The 23,590-nt window shown below is 37.5% G+C and overlaps 2 protein-coding genes across 4 annotated transcripts in view; one reads left to right on the top strand and one right to left on the bottom strand.

The window, feature by feature from the left end:
* WDR26 (WD repeat domain 26) overlaps positions 1 to 14,687 on the top strand; it is a 42,460-nt gene extending 27,773 nt beyond the window's left edge. For both annotated transcript variants that reach the window (XM_030868400.3, XM_030868401.2), the window contains exons 9-14: positions 15 to 134; positions 2,302 to 2,447; positions 2,758 to 2,836; positions 3,108 to 3,237; positions 7,514 to 7,699; positions 10,387 to 14,687. In XM_030868400.3, the coding sequence (XP_030724260.2) occupies positions 15 to 134; positions 2,302 to 2,447; positions 2,758 to 2,836; positions 3,108 to 3,237; positions 7,514 to 7,699; positions 10,387 to 10,412 (687 nt within the window). In that variant the 3' untranslated portion in view covers positions 10,413 to 14,687. The remainder of the gene's footprint in view (positions 1 to 14; positions 135 to 2,301; positions 2,448 to 2,757; positions 2,837 to 3,107; positions 3,238 to 7,513; positions 7,700 to 10,386) is intronic.
* A 711-nt stretch (positions 14,688 to 15,398) lies between these two features.
* CNIH4 (cornichon family member 4) overlaps positions 15,399 to 23,590 on the bottom strand; it is a 47,314-nt gene continuing 39,122 nt past the window's right edge. Inside the window, exon 5 of one of the 2 annotated variants that reach the window (XM_060301229.2) lies at positions 15,399 to 22,836. In XM_060301229.2, coding sequence (XP_060157212.1) covers positions 22,809 to 22,836 — 28 coding nt within the window. In that variant the 3' untranslated portion in view covers positions 15,399 to 22,808. The remainder of the gene's footprint in view (positions 22,837 to 23,590) is intronic. The other variant, XM_030868405.3, reaches the window with a different exon arrangement.

Here is a 23,590-nt window from a genome sequence, read left to right as displayed (position 1 = left end):
TTATTTCTTTGTAGACGGGAGAGCTAAGGACAAAAATGAGCCAGTCTCATGAAGACAGTTTAACAAGTGTGGCTTGGAATCCAGATGGGAAACGCTTTGTGACTGGAGGTCAGCGTGGGCAGTTCTATCAGTGTGTGAGTATTTAGTGCCCTCTTTCAAATGTTTGCTTATTTAAAAGCAAACTTAGTTTTGTAAAAATAAAGAATTCATTTGACTTGATATCTTTTATAAAATATACTATATGAAGACCTACTTTGCCATCTTTCTAGAAAAGCACTGTCCAATAGAACTTTCTGTGGATTTTTTTTTTAAACCATTTCAAGTGCTTATACAAAATATAGGCTTTGAATTTAGTAAAACATTAAAAAAAATTGTCCTACTAAACATTTTGTTCTTATAAATAAGTTCCTAATGTATAGGGACAAAAAGGTTTAGTATTTAATTTCTTTGGGTTTTTTTAGCCCTTTGGAATTTTTTGTATCCAAAAAAAAAAGCTGAATTTCATGAGGAGACTGTCTTTAAATATTTGAGGAATAAAAGTGATGATGAGTGTTACCAGAAAACTTTGCGGTCTTGATTGGAGGTATCTTCTAATCATTACCTGCCCTGTTAATCTTGGAGTGTTGGGATAATAAAAATTAATAGGTAAAAAGTCTTATGACAAGGTAGATTGTGATACAAATCCCGTGTCATCACTCTGTATCTAGATTCCACATCTCATATCACTACCTAGCGTGGTTCTAGTAGGCCCGTCTAGATTTTTAAAACTAAAATAAGATAATAAATCCCATCAAATCATTCAATGTAGGTCATTTATCATAAAGACTTTTATGTAGCCACTACAAATTATCAATTTCACTAAGCTGGCTGCTAGACTCGTGGAACCTAGTGTCATATTCTCTCAGCATGGTTGTAAGCCATTTCTTTCTTTTTTTGTTTGTTTTTTTTCCAGTTGTCCCAACACTCTTTATTGATATACCCATGATTTTCCAATTCTTTTTTTTTTTAATTTATTTATTTATTTTATTTTTGGCTGTGTTGTGTCTTCGTTTCTGTGCGAGGGCTTTCTCTAGTTGCGGCAAGTGGGGGCCACTTCATCGCGGTGCGCGGGCCTCTCGCTGTCACGGCCTCTCTTGTCGCAGAGAACAGGCTCCAGATGCACAGGCTCAGTAGTTGTGGCTCACGGGCCTAGTTGCTCCACGGCATGTAGGATCTTCCCAGACCAGGGCTCGAACCCGTGTCCCCTGCATAGGCAGGCAGATTCTCAACCACTGCGCCACTAGGGAAGCCCCTAATTCTTTTAAAAAGTTATTTCAAGTGGTCAATACCATTGTTATATACTAATTTAGCATTTTATTTCTGGACTTTCTCTCCATGGGCTAATACTTTACTGCATTGATTGATTGATCTAATTGACATATAACATTATATTAGTTTCAAGTGTACAACATAATGATTCAGTATTTGTATGTATTACAAAATGATTACCACAATAAGTCTAGTTAACATTCATCACCATACATAGTTACAAGAATTTTTTTTTGTTATGATGAGGATTTTTAAGATTTACTTTTAGCAACTTTCACATATGCAATACAGTATTATTAACTATAGTCACCATGCTGTACATTTTAGCATGTAAGCCATTAGTTCTTAATTCCCTGTGTTCAAGACGCATATATGTTTCTGCTGACTTTGCCATCCCATACATTGTTTAAACCTTCATGATACAGGACTTTGGTAGTTCCCTAATCTGTAAAATGGGAATGGGAATGCCTCTCAGAGCTCTGAATGTTCAATAAGATAATGATCCTAAGAGCTTTGCTCAGCACGTTACAGACTTGGTGACTTTTTAAAAAATGTCATAACAGATTCCTAAGTTCTATAAAGTTATAATTAATGTTTTAGTAATTGTTTTCCATATCATAACTTGTGAATATTACAGGACAAGTCCCAGTATAGTGAATTTTAAAGGAATGTTTGAATTCTTTTCCAAAAGTTGTGAGACCTTAAAACTTAAGGATTCTTTCTTTCTTTGTATTTATTGTACTTATCTGTGCATGGTAGGTTATTGAAGGGAAGATAGATTTACTAAGATTCTCCCCCTCCCCCTTAGGTATTGTAATGAAATTTGACCTATATTCAAATTCTGATGATTAAAAACACTTATGGAACAATTAGGTTGAGATCAGTCTCAGGAAAAGACAAACATTACAAAAAGATATGCTAAGAGATTCTTTTGTTTTTGTTTGCTTTCTGAGTGCTGTTAAATAATGGAGTTAATAGTAATTTTCTCCTCAGGATTTAGACGGTAATCTTCTTGACTCCTGGGAAGGGGTGAGAGTGCAATGCCTTTGGTGCTTGAGTGACGGGAAGACTGTTTTGGCATCAGATACACACCAGCGAATTCGGGGATATAACTTCGAGGACCTTACAGATAGGAACATGTAACTATATTTTGTATCCATTAAACAACAGTTATCTGATTTATGTTAAAATAAAAGTGTAGTGGAACTTACTTCTTCAGAAAAAGTTTTTATTATGGTTTTGGTTTTGGTTTGATTGGTAATTTGGGTGGATAGTCAGGTGGTGCTTAGTAATTATTAACTCAGAATCTTTTTATTGATTGAAATATAGTATATAATAGCGAATACAGACAAAATTTGTGATACTTAAGCTAGAACATTTTGTATTTTGATAATTTGAATGTGTTGATTCTTAGTATGTTTCTTTTGACAAATTATTTTTTGGTTACAGAGTACAAGAAGATCATCCCATTATGTCTTTTACTATTTCAAAGAACGGCCGATTAGCTTTGTTAAATGTAGCAACTCAGGTGAGTTTATTAGCATAATTCTCAGAAAAATTTAGCTTAGTTAAAGTTTATTGTGATTTTTAGTATATATAAACAAGTATTTCTGTGAATTCTTAAATTTCAAATGTGTTTGATCCTTAAGTTTGTAGAGTCAACTCGAAATTTTTCAGTTGGCATTTCGCATAAATAGAAAATGAAAATGTTCATCAGGCAAAGGGATAGTCACAGGTAACTTTTTAAAATTGTTTTGAGTTGAGTTAGAATAAATACCTGAATTCTCTTTTGCTTACAGGGAGTTCATTTATGGGACTTGCAAGACAGAGTTTTAGTAAGAAAGTATCAAGGTGTTACACAAGGGTTTTATACAATTCATTCATGTTTTGGAGGCCATAATGAAGACTTCATCGCTAGTGGCAGTGAAGGTAAATTGTGTCTCTGTTGGTTCACATATATTGATGGACTGAAAGTTCTATAATTCTCTCAACTTGTGAACATAGTCATGTCTCCAAACAAATTCAAGATGTTAAATCAAAAATTGTATGAGCTGTTTATCCAGTGCACTGTTAATTTCCTTTTCTTGGAATGATTTGAGTCCTCCTATTGTCACAAATTAATAGTGCCTATTTTGGCTTATGTGGAGGTGTGTTTAGTGCATGTGGGAAATCAAGATTTAGTTAAATCTTTATTCTCTCGTATGTTGACTTTTTTTTAATAGATTTATTTTATTTATTTATTTTTTGGCGTTGGGTCTTTGTTGCTGCGCACGGGCTTTCTGTAGTTGCAGCTAGTGGGGACTCCTCTTCATTGCGGGGTGTGGGCTTCTCGTTGTGTTGGCTTCTCTTGTTGAGGAGCATGGGCTCTAGGCGTGTGGGCTCAGTAGTTGTGGCGCATGGGCTTAGTTGCTCCGTGGCATGTGGGATCTTACCGGACCAGGGCTCGAACCCGTGTCCCCTGCATTGGCAGGTGGATTCTTTTTTTTTTTTTTTTTTTGCGGTACGCGGGCCTCTCACTGTTGTGGCCTCTCCCGTTGAGGAGCACAGGCTCCGGACGCGCAGGCTCAGCGGCCATGGCTCACGGGCCCTGCCGCTTCGCGGCATGTGGGATCCTCCCTGACCAGGGCACGAACCCGCGTCCCCTACATTGGCAGGCGGACTCTCAACCGCTGCGCCACCAGGGAAGCCCGGCAGGCGGATTCTTAACCACTGCGCCACCAGGGAAGCCCCACTATTTTTTCATGAGACTGATGGTTTTCAGATGTTAGTAGGTAGTATCTTAAAAATCAAGGTTAATTGTTTTACCTGATCTTGGACAAAATTGACTATAGTTAGATCTTCAGTGTTTCTTTAGTGACCAAAGAAAATAATTTAGGATTCTTATGGTCTCAGAGAAGCTGAAATTACAGAATTGTGTCTACTACCTTTTTGAATAAACTTCTCTGGTTTAATAACATCGGTATTTCAGGCAGGCATGTGCCTAAACTAGTCAGTCTGATTTAAAATAGAAATTGTTTAAAATATGCAAGCACAAGTAAGTGAGGCAGTATTAAAAGTTGGTGTACGTTTTAAGGTGATGAAACATAAATAATGGCAAATTATTGAAAATTTTCATTCAACACATTTTCTTGAGTACCCACTGTACTGTTCTAGTACTGTAGCAGCAAATTATTTAAGTCATTTTTTTAAAAACTGAATCTCGTTTTCCAAGGTAGACCAAGGAACTGGATTATGTTGGTAAACACCTGGTAATGTTCAATTACTGTGTAAGATGTTTCTGTTACCCATTTCTTGACAAAAAACTGATCTCAGTAGCTAAGAGGATCACAAAATGACACATGAGTTTTTCCTTTGTGTATAAGATATTTAAGGATTAAGACAAAGAGACATTTAGGGATTTAGATTTTAACATGAAGCATGTGAATTTATCTATTCTTTTTTTTCCCCCCAAAAAAATCAGTCAGATAAGATTGAGAAAAGAGAAGAGTGGTTTACTAGGTAACAATTGGGAGTTCACTTCTTTCCCATCAAAAAATCTTTTTTTATCTGTTAGTTTAATCATGTTATTTTTTTCTAGGTTCTCTATTGGCTTCTAATTTGATATGATCTAAACATATTAATAAGCCTTTTACCTGCTTTTTAGCTCTTCCTACTCAAAGATCTCTTTCCCCTTGCTCTATTTAATCCTGCTCCTGGGGGGTTTTTTTGCCTCTTAATTATGCCTCACAATCCCCTATAGCTCTTTCTAAAAATAATATGTAGCCAAAAGTGCTTTAAAAATATGTGTTGCTACCATTATCCCTAGTGATGCCAATCTTTTTTTTTTTTTGCGGTACGCGGGCCTCTCCCGTTGCGGAGCACAGGCTCCGGACGCGTAGGTTCAGCGGCCATGGCTCACAGGCCCAGCCGCTCCGCGGCATGTGGGATCTTCCCAGACCGGGGCACGATCCCACGTCCCCTGCATCGGCAGGCGGACTCTCAACCACTGCGCCACCAGGGAAGCCCCAATCTTTTTTTTTTTTTTTTAAGACCAAACTAACTTTAGAATTAAGCCTGATGAATAATGTAATTAAGCCACACATTATATTCTGCTTAGGGATAAAATGAAACATAACTATGATGGAAAGAGATTAGCATTCTCATGATTCAGGTGGTTTAGAATGGTTCTAAAAGTGTTTTCAACACCAAGTGGATATAGCAACTATATTATCTCCCAAGATGACCACAGTAATCCATTTGTCATTTATTGTCAGAAATATATTCCAAGAACCTTCCAAATCCCCAAATATATGAATGTCAGTATAAAATAGAGCAATTAGGAAACCTTTCCCCCTAAAAGTTATGCCATTACTCCAGCCTTTTCATTGTGCTGGAAATATATAGAAAAACTTATGTTTTACCTCTGCATAGGCACTGGATTCCCTAAACTGGTACAGTAAGCAGAGCTTGATCATAAAGCCTGTCATTCTGACCTTGACTACATCAAATCTTAATTTTTGCTGACTGTTCAGCAAATATCCTCCACGGGTATGTGTTCGCAAATCCAAATGTAGGCAGATTTCAGTTGCATTCACACTTTTCAAGCCTGTAATCTTTCTTTGTGGACTTGCTCTGTCCAAGGGGAAACATAGCTAGTCTGGGCTTTTTTTTTTTTTTCCTTTTGCTAATTTTATTTTATTGAAAAAAAATTATTTTCAGAAATGATTGAAGAATAAGTACCCTCTAGGAAAGATAAATTCAGTACTTCAGTGAGTGCCTTTTAGCTTTTGCTTCACATACTCAAAAAAATGTTCAGAAACAGTTCCAACTTTTTATCTTTGTAAGTTGAAACCAGGGCATGGTTTTTTTTTTAACCACAAGTTTATTACCTTTTCACCACTCTGAAGTTTCCTCAGTTGGCAGCACATCCACTGAAAGTTCCCACATTGATCTCATAGTTGATTGACAGATCTTCAGATAGGACACTTTTCTGATTTACCCTGGGATTCTGCCTTCTGCTGAAAAGCCATCACTTCTATTTCGTTAACTCTTTGTGGTAGTACATGGTGTTTACTACGTGCTAGACTCTGTTCAAAACACTTTTTCATGTACAGACTTACTTTATCCTCATAACATGATGAGGTAAGTACAGATCCCCGTTTACAGAGGAGTTGCAAAGAGTGGGTAATGTGCCCAAAGTTACACGGCTGGTCCGTGATACAGGGAGCGTGTGGACTGGGTAGTCTGACTCTACAGCCCGTACTGTGAACTTCTACTCTGTACTAGTCCGTTGTTTTGTTTTGCTTTGTTTGTTTTTGAAGATTATTTTATCACAAAGTTGTCAGGGTTTTTGTTTTTTATGGTCACTTCATGAGATTACAAATAGACTACTACGAAGTCATATTATTATGCTGTCTAGCCTCACAAGTAAACTCTTGAGCAGGGCCTCCTGGATTTCAACCCCAGTTTCACCATTTACTGGCTGTTAACCATGAGCAGATTGCTTCTTCAGTCGCCATCCATAAAAGGGATAAGCATAGTGCCCACCTCATGATGATGGTGAAGATTAAATAATACACTTAAGGGCTTCCCTGGTGGCGCAGTGGTTGAGAGTCCGCCTGCCGATGCAGGGGACACAGGTTCGTGCCCCGGTCCAGGAAGATTCCACATGCCGTGGAGCAGCTGGGCCCGTGAGCCATGGCCACTGAGCCTGTGCGTCCAGAGCCTGCGCTCCGCAACGGGAGAGGCCACAACAGTAAGAGGCCCGCGTACCACAAAAAATAATAATAATTAAAAAATAATAATAATAATATACTTAGTACATTATAAGCACTCAGTATTTAGCTATCGTAATTGCTATATTTGAATTTGGATACATTGCTTTTCTATCACCTCTCATTTCCATAGAATCTGTCTCTATCCTAGATTTGTTTATATTCAAAGATCTTGACTGTGATTATATATTATGTATTACAGGATATTACAGATAGATTTTGTGGTGACTTGCAAGCTAGTCAGTCATCAGTAACAGGGAAAAAAATGTGTATTTTATTAAAATGGCTTTTTTCAAAAGGTAGTTTGTTAAATTATTCACATTGTTTTTGTTGTCCTTTCAAGTTCTAATAAGTTATACGTTCTGTGTGTAATGAGCAGTAAATTTAAAATCAGTTGGTTTTGTTAATATGTAACAACTCCTTGACTTTTCTCTGAATTACTGTTTATTCAGATCACAAGGTTTACATCTGGCACAAACGTAGTGAACTGCCAATCGCGGAGCTGACAGGGCACACACGCACCGTAAACTGTGTGAGCTGGAACCCACAGATCCCATCTATGATGGCCAGCGCCTCAGATGACGGCACCGTTAGAATATGGGGACCAGCGCCTTTTATAGACCACCAGAATATTGAAGGTAACTATCATACAGTATCCCTGTGTTTTCTCCAGATGAAACGTTGCCCTGCTTATCATAAAGTTGTAGCATTTTTAAGCGGTACTTTATTAAAAGTGTAGGATACAATCAATTTTTTTCCCTCATTTAGAGATTGTACACTATATCTCACTCCGCAGAAGTTTAATTAATCTAAGACACAGCAGTATTTTGTTTGTTTGTTTTATCGGTGACACTGGGGAGAATAAGCTGCAATGTGCCACCTCATTTACATCCAGTTAGTATTGCCACTTTCAAAATTTTATTGAAAATCTTGCTTCATCAAGCAAGAAGTATTTTATACTTTCATACCCATGAAAACTAGCTAGTATATGAAATTTGAACTATATGAAATTTGAACAACTTTAGAATGATCTTGATTATGGTTTTACCCTTAAAAATAAATATCTGTTAATACCAATAGAGAAAAAGACGGGAACTAAAATTTATCATGTACCTATGTGCCAGGCAGCCTGCTAGGCCCTTTATATACACTGTCTTGCGTAATATCTTCATAGCCCTGTAAGAGAAGTAAAAGTGTTTTTATCCTCATTTCTGTGGATGTAAAAACTGAAGCATGGGAAGACTAGTTAACTTGTTGAGAGCTGCCAGGTCTTCAAATCTAGGTCTGAAAGGTTTTTTCCACTACTTCCAGATACTTGAAGAAAGCCCAAAGCCAAAAAGCTTAACAGTTAAGGACATAGCTTAATTGAGCAAGATATTGGTACTAGAGAGAGGAGATAACGAGAGCAAAAATATTTAGTTTGCTTAGAAAGAAGTAATTTACCTAGAAACAGAAACAGATTTTTTTGTTCAGTTAAGTTATTCTTAGAGGAGGAGGGTTGTCAGGGTAGCATGTGTGGTTTAAAAGCGTATTTTCTGTGCTTTTGTCTTTGTGGTTCAAACTGTAAAAGACTTGACCAGATCTCACTGGTCGGTGAGGATGTACAGCCAAAGATGAGAGTAAAAAGCACGAAGAGCACACAGGTCAAAAAGCTTGAGAATTACTGTTCAGTTATTCAGAACCTTCAAGGACCTTTTTGTATCTGTACATCACTACATGACATTCTAACATTCCTCTGAAATCAGCTAAAACTAAAAATCTTGTTGATCTCCGATTGTTCGTTGTTGTCCTTTTTTAGGTTTCAAGCCCCACTCTCTTAGATGTTTTAGAGATCTATAACTGAGATTATATGTGCTTTTCTAATTTTATTAGTCATTTTGGAAGTTATTTCTTCAAATAAACATTTGATTTGAAGAAGTAGGAAAACATTAGGTATATAGTAACAGATTTACCTTGTAAGTGGATTTATTTTAGACATACCTTTAAGGGTGTGTTTATGCTTCTACTGTGAAACAAAAGTTACACTGCTATTTGGTAACTTAGCTATTGTGGATACTCATTATTGTGGGTGAGCCAAACTTGGCCCAGTTGTAAGCACTGGTTCTAATTCAGCAATTTTCAGTTGTGCTTTGCAACATAGGTATAGCCCTAAAATTTCATTTATACCTAAAATAGGAAAACAGCTTCTGTATAACTAGAAATTTGGGTAATGCCTTTTATGCAGGCATCTTCTGGGTTCTTTTTCCCACACTTGAAAACTTGTTTTTCTAATTAATACCTGTTTGGAATAGACGTTTTGGAAAAATATAGATGAGAAGCTAAGGAAATGACATTCAAAAATCATGATATCCTAAGATACTATAAGTCATTGAAGTAAAAATATTTCACTTAACTCAATTTCAAAAAAGAGAATTGCTGACCTTTTATTATAACAGTAAAGTTCCAAACTGCATTTTTTTTTTTGAGGACTATAGATAGAATAGGATCAAGTACTAATAGAATAGTACTAAATAGAATAGGATCAAGTACTAATGCATGCTACAGCATGGATGAACTTTGAAAACAATATGCTAAGTGAAAGGAGCCAGACACAAAAGAGCACCTACGGTGGTTCCATTTACGTGAAATGGTCCGGAAGAGGCTAATCCATAGAGAAAGTAGACTAGTCGTTGCTTAGGATGGGAGGGTGAGGGTTCGCTTACGACTGCTAATGGTGATGAAAATATTCTAAAATTGATTGTCATGATGGTTGTACAATCCTGTGAATATACTAACACCTATTGAATTGTCCACTTTAAATGGGTGCATTGTAGAGTGTGTGAATTTATATCGGTAGAGCTGTTGACACATTACCCTTCCCACACACACACAGAAGTGTAGGGTGATATTGCAGAATTTCAAACTGAGCCACTGAAAGGAGAATTAAATACATAGTTATGATGCACAGTTTATCTTGGACTGCCAGATCTTCTTTATTCTCTTCTATTGTAAACTACCATGAAGATTTTTCTATTCTGCATAAGTATTTCAAGGTTCATTTTTAAAGTATGAGATTCCAATATGATTATTCTCTTGGGTTCTCCAATTTTCAAAATAATCCTGAGTTTAGACTGTAATATATAGCCTAAGATGTGACGTGGACACAGTTCTAACGATAATGATGAAAGTATCAAGAATTTGCCTCGATGTGATTGTTTTCTAATGTTACGATATTTTGTAATGGCATGATGCTGATTTTAAAACTTTCTAACTGGTAACTTTTTTCTCCCCCTCCCCTCTTCTTCCTCTTTTCCCCCAATACACATTTCATCTTGTCTTCATTCAGAGGAATGCAGTAGCATGGATAGTTGATGGCGAATCTGGAGCAGACGACTTCTGTTTAACTTAAAATTAGTCGTATTTTAATGGCTTGGGATTTGGTGCAAACAAACATGATTGATAGCTGGACAGACATGCTCGTCATGAAAAAAGAACCATTTCTGAAGCCCGACTGGGGCCAAACATTTACACCTTGCTTCATAGTAACCAGTTGAGATGAAGCACGTCGTTAGAACGTTGTTGGACACCATGTTGAATTATCCCCCCATCGGTTGTGAAGAACTGTGCTACATTCAGGCTTACCCATTGAACTCAGTATATATAATTTTTTCCCTCCTGCCTTTTGTCGGGCAGGATCCATTCTTGTTGCTCTTCTGTGTAATGAAGTTTAAATGCTTGTTTGGAAAACTTTATTTAACAGTTTAGAAGGCTTGATAGAAAGAGTGCATTAGTCTGAAGAGTATACATTGGATAGGAAAGAATTTCCTTCTTTTGTTTCTCCAAATCTTTCCGCCTTATTTAGCTTGAGATCTTTGCAGCTTGGTTCATGGATTCTAGCCTTGCCCGTTGCGCAGTATATACTGATCCAGATGATAAACCAGTGAACTATGTCAAAAGCACTCTCAATATTACATTTGACAAAAAGTTTTGTACTTTTCACATGGCTTGTTGCCCCGTAAAAGGGTTAACAGCACAATTTTTTAAAAATAAATTAAGAAGTATTTATAGGATTAAAGTGACTTCATTTGTATACATTTGGAATCTAAACCAGCTTAAAAAGAGTTTCCTCTATGACTTAGATATGCAGTATAAACTGATGCTCTTCTGGAATACCACATGAGACATGGTCAGAAACAGTGCTTGGAAGGACATCACACAGGAAGTTCAGAGTAGCGCTTTGAAGATTTTCCCCCTTTTGTTTTATTCCTGAAGGAACATCAGTACCTGATCGTCAAGAAATTCAAGATTCATAACGAGAATTTTAAATTTATACCAACATGAGAGATCAGTAGTCAGTCCAGGTTTTCAACAAAGCTTGTTCCAAGTTGTTCTCAACTTGGGGAATCATTTTGGTGTGATCTAGCAAGAGAGTAGAAGTCAGCAGATATAACCACTTTGGAAATTCACAGTATAACTGAGCTTGTTAGAAGAATTCAGCAGGTTACAGACATACTTAAACTGGGTTTAAAACCTAGGAGTCATTTCTCTAATTGCCCTTAATATTTTGACATATAGGGATACGTAAATTTAAAGAATATTTCTTCTCAGATTTTCAGATATTGCCATACTGAACCTCATTCTAAACTGGTGCTGTGGATAGTCTCCCTCTCCCCTCCCCTTTTAGTTTAAGGAAGGGTTTCCTTCATGGAAAAGCACTTTTAATTTTGAGAATTTCACGTTTAAAATAAGCCAAAAGCCTGATGTTCACGTTGTGCTTTTAAACCCCGTAACAGCTGAGTACAACATACTTAGTCTCCTTGGAAATTCCCTCCCCTCTTTAGTAGAGGATATAAATATGGTGACCATAGCTGTTACGTTGGGAAGAGGAGTGGGAATACCCCCAAAATAAGATTCTGGTGAAGAAAAAGTCTTACACTGTTCCCTTTCGGCCCAGCCAAGTCTACAATATATTATTACCATGAGTAGACTCCTTCAGGATCCACAAAGAAGAGAAAGGCTTGGATGTTAGGAGTTCTTCCATCGGGGGATGGGTGGGTAGGGGAAGGTAGCAGGGAGAAATGGGTAAAGTCAGGGAAGGGGAGAAGAAAGAAAAACACAATTGGCCTTAAAATAGCTCGGATTCTCCCAGAAAATGATAGATCGTGGTCAGCAGATTATTTTATCAAATTGGTAATGTAAAAGATTTCTTTAAGCTCCATTTTGCAGAGACCACCACTTAGAGAATCAAGAATTCCTGTTTTGATACTTCTAAGTTAAAATAACTATGTTACAGTTTATCTGGTACTTCATTTTTCGTAACTAAAATTACTTTTTACTTTAAGCTTGAATAAAATCTTCATTGGTAACTGTATATAATTAAGTGGCAACTTCTCTTTACCTCAGTACAGTTAAATCCATTCATATTTTAAGTGATTCATGTATACCCTGAAGCCATTAATACACCCCAATCTCTATGGTAACATCACTAACAAAATGTGGGCATAGAAACTCCACAGCTGTTTACAAATTTGGTTACAGTGTGCTATGGTACATGTGTAACATTCACGGAGATTTGTGCCCATTCAGGGGCAATTTGGCGCTCAAGTCTACTATACTTCACCCAGCCACCCCTAGATCTGAGTTTTCAGAGTGCTTCTGAAGTACAGTTAAAAACACTTTAAAAAAGTGGAGTAAAAGAGAGGCACATTTTACAAGAACATAACTCCATTAAAACGGAGTAACAACTATGCAAAGGTTTCTATAGCAGCTAGGTGAGTTTGTGTTCCGAGTCTGTCTTAACTGGCAGCTTCCTATATATACTGGTACTTTACTGTGCCAATTTGCTGTAAACGTCTACTTCATGCATGTGCCATGCAGCGACTGTGCTAGAAAGGTAAAATAAATGAAGATACCTAGGATTTTATGGTACAAAGAACCTGATAGCAGGATGGTCTAACTCATAGCTCTTAACTGAAAACTTCTGACAGTGCTGTAGTCTCTATATAGGCTTGAGGTGAGAATATACAGAGTGAGAATACTACCAAGCCAGCTGCAAGATACTAACAAATGTATAAACTGAAAAGTACCAATACTTTTTGCACATAGATCAAAATAGAGTGGAGAATTTTGGCTCCAAAAATCAGGTTAGTAGGCTCATTTCCATGTGCTTAAAAATGTTTTTTTGTTGTTACTATTCATTGATTAAGGGCTAGAGCACGTATGAAATTAAATGTCTTTTTCCTCCAAATAACTGGTTATTAGTAGTACAGTGTTGGATTTGGGGATTCTTAAGACTGGTGTGTGGGTGGTGAATTAGAGTTGGGGAATTAGCTGGGAGGGATGACAAAGTTTCAGTTTGGGTTTTTGTATGTTATTAGTGTTCATTCTAGCTAGCTACATTTCTTTTGCTCTTATTGGCCAGGTAAATGTTATATTTAACCAGGTAAGTAGTTTAAACAGGAAATTTTTTTTGCAAATGCCCCTACACATTGGCCCATTTCAGTGGGTGGGAGAACAGAAAGGGATTACCTAACTTTAAAAATAAACTTAAGTAATTAAAATAACTTGGTAATTGAAAGGAAAAAAATCAATTTTTATCAGTATTTTCTTAATTTGAAATCACACTAGTAGTAGTATGGTAATTTTTATTATTAGGAGTGTTCTCCCTCTGGAGTGGCATTTCATGACATTAATAGAAAACCCTTTTTTCCCCCACCCCTCCCCATCTTGAAATTTTCTTTTTTAGGATGTTGGTTCCTGCACACAAGAACTGACCCTATCACCTCTGCTCACAGTGGTAAATATAACGTACATCTCTTGAAAGGGAAATATCCATGTCAGTTTCTTTCACAGCAGAAGAATGGCTACTTTTGAATGGGGAGGAAAGAAGACATTTTTCTTAATATCCTTTTTGTCCCATCTCTGAAGTGTATAAATATCTTTATTTCGTTTTAATTTCTCATTTAGATTTTAGCAACTTCTCTTTCGGGGTTGTTCTCCAAAATACTACTTCCATTTCAAAAACCATATCGGATTTAATTTAAACCGCTAACTTTAAAAGAAGAGGTGAATCTGCATTTATACTTAAGACACTTTCTAAAAACAGGGTGAACTTAATCGAAAATTTTCAGTGTTGTTAAGCTATTGTTATAGTAGCTGCCCTATAGTTGCAAAAACAAAAACTATAAAAACCCATCCCTTATCTACTTAATCCAGATAGCCTGGATTTAATGAAACTAAGAGAATAAAAATGTGTGCGTGTGTGTGTTGTGTGTCTGTGTGAAAGAGATTACTTAATTCATAAAAAGTCCTGGAAACAGCTGTCCTGGGTTCTTGTCAGTTTCACTAAAAGTCTCGTGCACATGTGAAGTGCCCTCTCTGAATTGAAGGTTTGGTTAATACTGGTATATTTTTATAAGACTGAAATTGTGTCCCCATCTTTAACTTAAAACATTTTCATCATCAGGGTCAATGTGCTAAAAACTGAATCGGAACATTTTTAGGCACAGATGGAAAAAAATGTTATTGGCTCCTTGAAAATGTGTGTGTGTGGCGAGGGGAATAGATCCACAAAAGCATGTATGTACTTACAAACCAAGCTGTAGAGATCAAGAAAAGAACTTAAGTGTTGATCTCAAGATTTCTAAATTGTCAAGATTTACATGGCATTGTGGTGGAACTAGTTAAAACTTAGAGCTTTTGATATATAATAACTATTTGCTATGGACTGATTAAATGTTTCAAAGGATTGTGTTCTTAAATATTGGGTTTTTTTTTTTAACTGCCTCTCAGATTATATTTAGTAGTTTAAATTTCTTTGCTTTATTATTTCATTAAAGCATAAGAAACTTCAGGTCTCTGATATATTTATTTTCACTTGTTCTACTAATTATTTACAAAACACCCTTTGTTAACTTTTATTTTATAAATGTGTAGTATATTAAATGTCTTTAAATTTTTGTTCAATTGAATCTACATTAACTTTGATTTGCTTTCCTGGGATTTTTTTTTTTAATACACCTTTTCCATGTCAGTGCATAGCACTTAACCAATCGTTTGTATTCCCTTTCAATCCAATAAACAGAATGAATAATTAAGTAATTGTTGCTGTGTTAACTCTCCTAATAGGCATTAGCCTGAGTGTCTAACTAGTACTATTTTTACCTAAAACAATTGATTTGCTGAATCTGACATCCATAGATTTACCTGGAGTTTTTTAGTGGTGTCTAACAGAGCACTGCTTTGCCAGTTGAGATATCTGTTTTTTTAAAAGCTGTTGTGTGTAATCATGGATTAATTTAGAAAACTCTCAGGAACATTTGCATTTTTAAAGGAATCATAAGCCTCATGTTCAAAAACATTACTGCGTCTGAAATTATGCGTTTAGGCAGTGGATATGCTGACAAGGGGAGAAAATATATTTCCAGTTTGAAATTAAAATTTATTTCATAACAAATAAATATATAGTTATTTAAAGATATCCTTGGAGAAAGCATTCAATGTATACAAACCTATATAGTACATTTGTATTTATGAAAAGAAAAGAAAACCAATTGCCCATCAGGGTGAATTATTACAGAAGTAGGCTTTATGATTTTTACTACTAAGAGTGGTGGTCTGCACAGTAAAAGGAAGTGCAAATGTGAAAAATTAGTACTTGGCAGGCAATCAGTGGAGACTCAGGATAGCAGATCCAGTGATGAGGCAGAGAGAGGTAATGCTTCCACACTACTGCTCACCACCTTAAAGGTACGGTTTGCCACTTCCTCTGATCAACAGGCAAGAGAGAAGTTTTTTCTACTTGAAGTCTTTAAATACAGCTATACTTTGCAGACTTAGCTTAAAGTTTCATGCCAGATCCCAGCACCAGGTAAAGAAAATTTCCCAACCTTAATAAGTCTTAAGAGAGTTGTATTTTAAAAACACAATTCAATTCCCTTTCATTTAAGCAAAAGAAAAGTTGATGGTCTTCAGTTACATCATTTCATGACTTCTACTTGAAATTTTTCCCAGAAAAACTTAAAACTGTTAAAGAACATTCAACAAACAAAATGACCCCATCATCCTATCACTACTTCCAAGAATCTTAGGTGTCTGCCATTGGTTTTGTGGCAGTGGGCTCTCCTCCCTCAAACCTGATGAGCGTGCGTAACATGGGCTTGCTGTATAGGAAACAGTACAATCACGTAATTAACAAAATGTTAAATCGGCATGTAATGTATAGCTAATGCTGGAAACGGAAGAACAAGAACAAATTTTCAGCAAGTTTTAATTTCCTTTTCTGATGCGAGGATTAGTGGCTTCTTTGGTCACTGTATTAAATTGATGCAACTGGAGTCCCTCATACACAATTTAAGACTTTTAACATCTTATTCAAGACATAATTAGCCATGGTGATAGGCCGTATCTAGAATTCAAATAAATGAATGTGCTAATGTTCTTCATTTAAGTTCTGTGTGGCTTTTTCCTCATTTTGAATATAATTTTAAAATGCAGCTACACATTGAATTGGGAGTTGTATACCAAATAGTTTCCAAATATTGAATAACTTTTCCCTCATTCCCAAATGGAAAAATACCAGTTTGTGGCCTGTGAATTCAGAAAAGGGGTCTTGATTTTATTATCAATGAAAAACTTGTTCTACAAGTTCTTTCACACTATGTATAAATGGGCTCTCTTTCCCGTTAATGGATTTGCATGAAAAAACTTTTCAGTTAAGATTTTTTCTTTCTCCCCTGTTAATGGGTTTGCATGAAAAAAACTTCAGTAACATTTTGTGTTCTTGTCCACAAAGAACTGATACTATTCAACTGGTTTGGTTTTAATTTCCTTTTTCTCTTTCTGTGCTTTCTCCTAGTGTTTGTATAAATAACTGGAGTGCTTATTGGGTACCAGGCGCCTTATATACATTATTTAAACTTCTATCTCTGTAAGCAAGTATTGCTCACTTTTTTTCAATGATAAACTCAGGCTTAAGGAGACTGAAATACAGTTAATAGATGATAGTACTGGGATTCAAACCCCTGTTTGATTCCAGAGCCTGTGCTTTTAACTCCTAAATCCAAGGGCACGTGAGACTCAACTGAAGGCTTTTTTAACTTTTAGATTTCGAAGCCACCTTCCAGATCACAAGTCAAATTTGTTAACACGTCAGGTAATTGTATGTTGTCAGCTGACACTGATCCACACTGGTGGGTTTTGAAAACCGTGGGACTACGCTATATTATTACTTCAGCAATGAGACCAAGAATCAAAAGCAGGAGCAAGAATGGTAATGAGAGGGACTAACCACAACGCACACACTATTTGGTCGTTGAGTAACATGAGTACAGAACAGGTATTCCTTTGGGCTAATATACTGGGTGCTTGCTTTAGGCCAGTCACTATGGATGAGCCACTCATTCCATTCTCATTTAATTCTCAAGGTACCTTCATGGGGCAAATACTCTAATTTCCATTTTACAAATGAGGGAAGTAGGCTTAAATAAATTAACTGGTATGAAGGAGCTGGGATTCTAAGCCAGGTGCCCCTGAGCTTATGCTATTAGCCACTGCACACATAAACCTCCCTTGGTCTGTAGATGGCCACTTACACCCTAGATTAAAAATTGACTGTTAAAAACTTGTCAAAGATAGGTAAAACATTTAAGGGCACACTTCTTTACTGATTCTAGTTAACTGTGTAGTTCATAGAAGAAAATGACACTTGAAATTGTACAGATTTTTCTCCATACAATTAAAGCAATCAACAAAACAGACTCATGAAGTTTCATAGAAGATAGAAGCACAATAAATTTGAATGTCTTTAAATTGTTTTGTAAAGTAGTGGGTTTGGATTTAAATATAAATCCTATCACTTGGTGTGTCACTTTAGACAAATTACTTATCTGTCAGAGATCCCTCATCTATGAAAGAAGCTAACAGTATCTTCTTACCAGACAGCTTGTGATGGGTGAGAATGCACATAGTAAAATCACAAACGATTTTTTTTTAAGAGTCTATGGCAGTCAGCAAAAGCCAGATACTGGAGGTTCTACACAACAAATGATTGCTATGTCCAGTGAAACAGTTTCTTCAACAAATTGCAAGGAAAATAATAGGGAATTTAGTAGATTAAGAGACTTAAGGACATTAACCAAATGAAATGTACAGATCTTTGCTGAATCCCAATGTGAACAAACCGACTGTAAACCTTGAGCCAATGGGGGAAATTGGAGCACCCGTTGTATATTTAGTACTAAGTAATTACCAATTTATGTATGCTGCTGGGACTGTGTGTGTGTTTTAAGAACCCTTATCTTACAGAGATATGTGTAGAAATACTACATATGTACTGATGTCTGGTATTGGCTTCAAAATAGTGTGGGGGAGGGAAGGTAGTAGGTTACAGATAAAACAAGAATGCCCGTAAGTTTGATTATTGTAACTGGTAAAATAGATTACCAACTGACACGGATTAGTCCTGTTATTGTCTTCTAAAAAGTTAGTATCTTTATACACAGCTACACCAGAAGCTAGCCTTGCCCTGCAGGTCACTCTGATACAGCAGATGCAGTGGCAGCCAAACTTGTTGCTTTTTAATTGAGCTGTCAAGTTCAACCCTCGCCTGCTTTGCATCCAACCTGTGAAATAGGCTGCTGATCAGATAAAGTGATAAGATCAGGCTCTACAACTTGATTCCACTCACATCCTCTCCTTCAGAGATTATCAATTTGAATGAACTGAGCTGTGAAAACAGACGAAGGATTCAAGCTCCTTCCTTGTTCAAGTGCCAGCCTCTTGCCCAAAGAATATATGGTACTTAGAATAGCAGACTGAAGATGAACCAAGTCCCCTGGATAAATAACAAAGTGGGGATTCTGACGAAGCACCGGGTGCTTAGAAGGGAACCAGGAATCAGAGAGATGGCTGGAGAGTGATAGTACAGCAGTGTGTAACTCCGAACCTTTACTAGTCCTCTCAACACCTACACACAAGGTGCTGCACTGGAGAACAGCAATTTCAGTATTTGTTCGACTGACTCACATTCTGACTATGCGCTAATGTTGAATGGGAGCTAATACAGGTGAAACCAAGACTGTTCCATAACGGATGTAGCAAACCAAATACACAGCAGGGGAAGCCACCGTCAAACCTCTGAGCTCCCAGCTAGCTGATTCTGACCACTCACCCACCACCCACCCCTCAGCCAGCCTCAGAGGGAAGCCATTGAAAACAAAAACAGCTTTTATCAAGGAATTTATTCTAAAGAGCAACTTGAGCTCTTAGTGACCAATCCCTTTAACATGTATGTCCTGACGGTAATTATTACTGTGATTACTGCGGTTCACAATGCAAACCCTAAGGCTCTGAATGACCCTCAGTCCTTAGATTATATTTAGAGCAGAACAATTTGACTACTACCTTGTACAATTTTCACGGTAAGTATGGCTTAAAACCAAAAGGCTTCACTGACAAATGCTCAGATAGAACAGCCCATTCTTTGAACAGCCTTATTAACTGTAGTTTCACTACACCAAGAATATTTCCATCTTTGTTACACTACATTGCAAAATAGTATTTTTGGCTTAAAGTACACAAATTCAGGTGGCAGCAATCTTGATAATAGGCATAGAATTTCAAGACTTCCCTTCTCTATCTTGCTGCCTGTTTCCATGTATTAGAACAATTTTACTTACATGCAGGGGGTAATTAATTATACCTAGTACATAATACTTTTCATCACAATTACTTCTGACAAAATATTACTTGTGAGTAAAACTGACTTCACAAGCCTCCAGTACACCAAATACAGCGGTTTCCTTTCCTAACCTAGCATGTCTTAGAACATTCCATAATGTGACTGCCTTGAAAACAGATGGTAGACTTTGATTATGTTGCTCCATTGCTTCTTACTTCCCTGATGTAAAGGACATTAGTTAGACTTCATGCTGAGAGAGCAACAGAACTACACAATCAGATTTATGTATCCATTCAACAATCATTTATTGTTTCCGTCTGCAAGGCATGGACTGCGTTAGGTGCCAGGAGCAATAGGAAAATGATACAAATATGAATAAGAGGATACTCTGCCCTCCAGGAGTGTACAGTCTAGTAGGAGAGATTAACTGCATACAAATAACCGTAACACCAGATAGAAAGTGGTAAGTGCCACAGAAGAAAAAGTTCCATGGGGAGCTTTCTTATCCCTCAAATTCAAAGTGAGCTCAGATGAGAGGAAGCAGATTTGGATTATTATTCCATTGTCATCTGTGTGGCATGAAAAGGTGGCTGTCAGGCTTTGATGAACCAAGCTGCACCTTAGATCTTTCTTCCTCGGCTCTCTCAGCTGAGTCCAGTGATTAGCAAGTGCACCTGCTAACCACTGAAGGGATGGAAGGAAAAGGTCAAAGGAAAATGACAGAATACACAGATAAAAATATTCTGCATCCAGGAGCATGCCATAGTAGTCTGCACTGGCTGGGCCCAGGGTGCTACCTTCACAGATGGACAGGGACGAGAAGTGATAAGGGAGAGAACACTGGACTAGCCAGGAGGATTCCAGATGTCTAAGATGAAGTTAGACCAAATGATCTCTAAGGGTCTCTGCAACTCTCCAATCAGTTAAAAGCACAGAAGATTAATCTTCGGCATCTTAACCACAGCTTTTAAAGTCAGTGCTTTTTCCCTCTTTTCATAATTTGTAGAAGGGCCCCTAAAAAATCCAAACAAAAAACTAGAGTTACCCCCTTTCCTGCCTTTGATTACAGACAAGCAATACAAGAAAGGTGGTTTTGTTTTTAACCACTGTTAATGTTTCAGAAGTAAAGAGCTCCTGTCTTTCGTTATAAACAAGGCACCTTTCTGATCTGCTCAGCCTCACCAACAGACGTGCCTGATGGTATGTAAACTGACAGCCAGATGCTCTCAACTACACAGGTTTCTATTTTGGTTACTAAGAATACTTGTATATTCCAGACCTTGTAATAACCTATAATGGAATATAATCTGAAAAAAATAATTGAATCACTATGCTGTACATCTGAAACTAACACAATATTGTGAAAATTTCAATTTTTTAAAAAAAGAAGAATGAGAAGATAAAACATTTTGGTCAACAGTCCTCCACCACCTTTGAGCTTCCTGAAGTAGCTTGTTTATCTCTCAGTTCTAAGGATTTAAGTTCTCCAACAGCTTCATTGCTTTCAAAGCTTGAGCAGAACATTTAGAGGCACTGGAAGTTAGGGATAAAGTCAGAGTTAAGTGACTGTTTTTCTTTTTTTAAATAGAGGAAGGTGCCTAAGAAGGAAAGGGTAAGAGAGATGCATCAAACTAACTTCTATGTTACAGCTTCTTGGCTCTTTGCCTGGAAGAAAAACAAGATACCCCAAGGAGCAATTTTTGAAGCTCGAAAGAGGCCAACAGAACCAAGTTTACTTTGCCTACCATTTCACCCTTCCTTTCACGTGTGGCCAGGGTATACCACCATCCTCAAAATGTGGGTCTATCCAAATAGGGAGTTTTGCTTAGTGCCTCTCCGGCTTCTGCCAAGGCTAGACCCAGTCCAGGGCCGAAAGGACAGGCAACATTTGATATCTGGTGACCACACACCTTATGTGACTATGCAATTCTGCCTCAACAGAGTGAATAACCTCTTTGGACTCAGCCATGTTTTGCCTAAATGCCAGCGCCTAAGATGGCCACATTAAAACACAAACGAGCACTGAGAATGAACTGCCAGGTTCACTTCACCCAGCAAACAGAGCCCAAGAGGTTAAGTGCCCTCAACAACTGCAAGAATTGACAAATATACCTCCAAGGAATCAAGTCTGGTCGGATACTGCTATGTCCATGAAATGGACAGTGGTCAGCGCAGCAGGACAGGAGTGCTACGGTTAATCAGGCCCCAAACAGCGCTGACAGGCTCAGTTTCACCGACACCGAATGACTGGCTACTCCTGCTTCTGATCTGATGGGCATCTTCTACCAAATCACCTCTCCAAACCCATTAAAAAATATATCGGACAGATCAAATACAACTGGACCAATGAGAATGCAAAACCAAGACGCAGCAAGGGCCAGTGGGAGTATATGGGTTTGAGGGCGATTGTGGAGGCAGCGGCTTTTAAATGAAAGCTCTTGATAAAGTTTTGCTTTTTTGGTTTATTTTCCTTTCTATAAGCAGGAATTACATCGTATGTGTAATGGCTTATAAGGTTCACAGATTCAGCAAAGAAATATTATTTTTTGAAATGTCATTTTCTGTTAACATTCTTGTGAAAAGACATTTGGCTTACAGCCCCATAAATCTGTAAACCATATTAAATACAGGAAGCTGCCGCAATATAGACAAAAGGGTAGTTTAGTTTCTTTCTTCCTTTGCCCAGACTAACAGTATCGCTTTGTACTCTGACTTCTCAGTAGACCTGAAGAGCCACTTTGCTCATCTATTACATTTTCCCTTTAAAGCGTGTCCTCTATTTCTTTGGCATGCAAGGCTGGAATGACAGTCCTATTCCTACATACAAATAACTATCTTCAACATACAGATGATGAAAAACACCTTCACATGTTGGGGGTGCAGGCTAAAGTTGAGAACCAGAAAGCTACAAAAACTCAATTCATGTTTTTTAAATACTTTATATGGTAAAAATACAGCAAAAATATTTTTTGTTCAAAGAGGAAAAAATATACTGCTATGGTCATGGTTCTAAGGATGATTTAAGTCGTCTCTGGCTCCTCAACTGTGCACTGTAGTGTGGGCTGACTTCAACTACGGCTTCTCCAGCTTCAGTCATTTATCAAAGCTAAAATCATACTGTGGAGAGAAGAAATTAATGTTACTAATGTTTCCTTAGGAATGTTCCTACAGAGTCTGGTCTGTCCAGACTTGCATCCCTAAGGCTCAGCAAGGAACACTCATTTAAGTAAAAAGCAAAAGCAATCATTTACACCTAAAGGAAAGAATATCTATATTAGGACATCAAAAGGCCCTAACGTTTTCACTAAAAGAAAAAAAAAGAAAGAAAGAAAGAAAGAAAACCGGGGTAGAGGTGGCGGTAGGGAGCATAACCTAAAAGCACTGCTGGGCTCTAGCTTAGAGAAAACAAGCTGTGTCTAGGAAAAAACTTTAATTCTCCATGGAGATCTTTGCACATGTTGTTCCTGCCCCTGGAACCCCTCCTCTCATCCCCCATCAACCCAGTAACTTCCTCTCAGACTTCAGGATCCAGCAGGCTCCATCAGGCTCCGGCACGGCCTCTGGGAAGCCAGCCTCTCGGCCCAGGGCCGTTGCCCTGCCTCTTCCTGCACACCTCAGCTCATACCCACTTTCATTCTCCAGGATGACACCCGCGTGCTGCAATCAGCAGGCTCCCAGCTTTGACACAGGGATTCTGCGCTGCTCCTTTTGTGTCACACGCAGTGCCTTACACAGTGTCTTTGACACATGGCGGTCACTCAGTAAATACTCTGTTAAAACCACCACACTTAACAAGAGTAAGAAGACTATCATTTTTTTACTGAAATCAGCCTTGCTATGCTGAGAGCAAATGACTAAAACACAGAAATAC

The sequence above is a fragment of the Globicephala melas genome, chromosome 1 (assembly GCF_963455315.2).
Source record: "Globicephala melas chromosome 1, mGloMel1.2, whole genome shotgun sequence".
In the NCBI taxonomy this organism is placed as follows: Eukaryota; Metazoa; Chordata; class Mammalia; order Artiodactyla; family Delphinidae; genus Globicephala; species Globicephala melas.
This window is presented reverse-complemented; position numbering and strand designations above follow the sequence as displayed.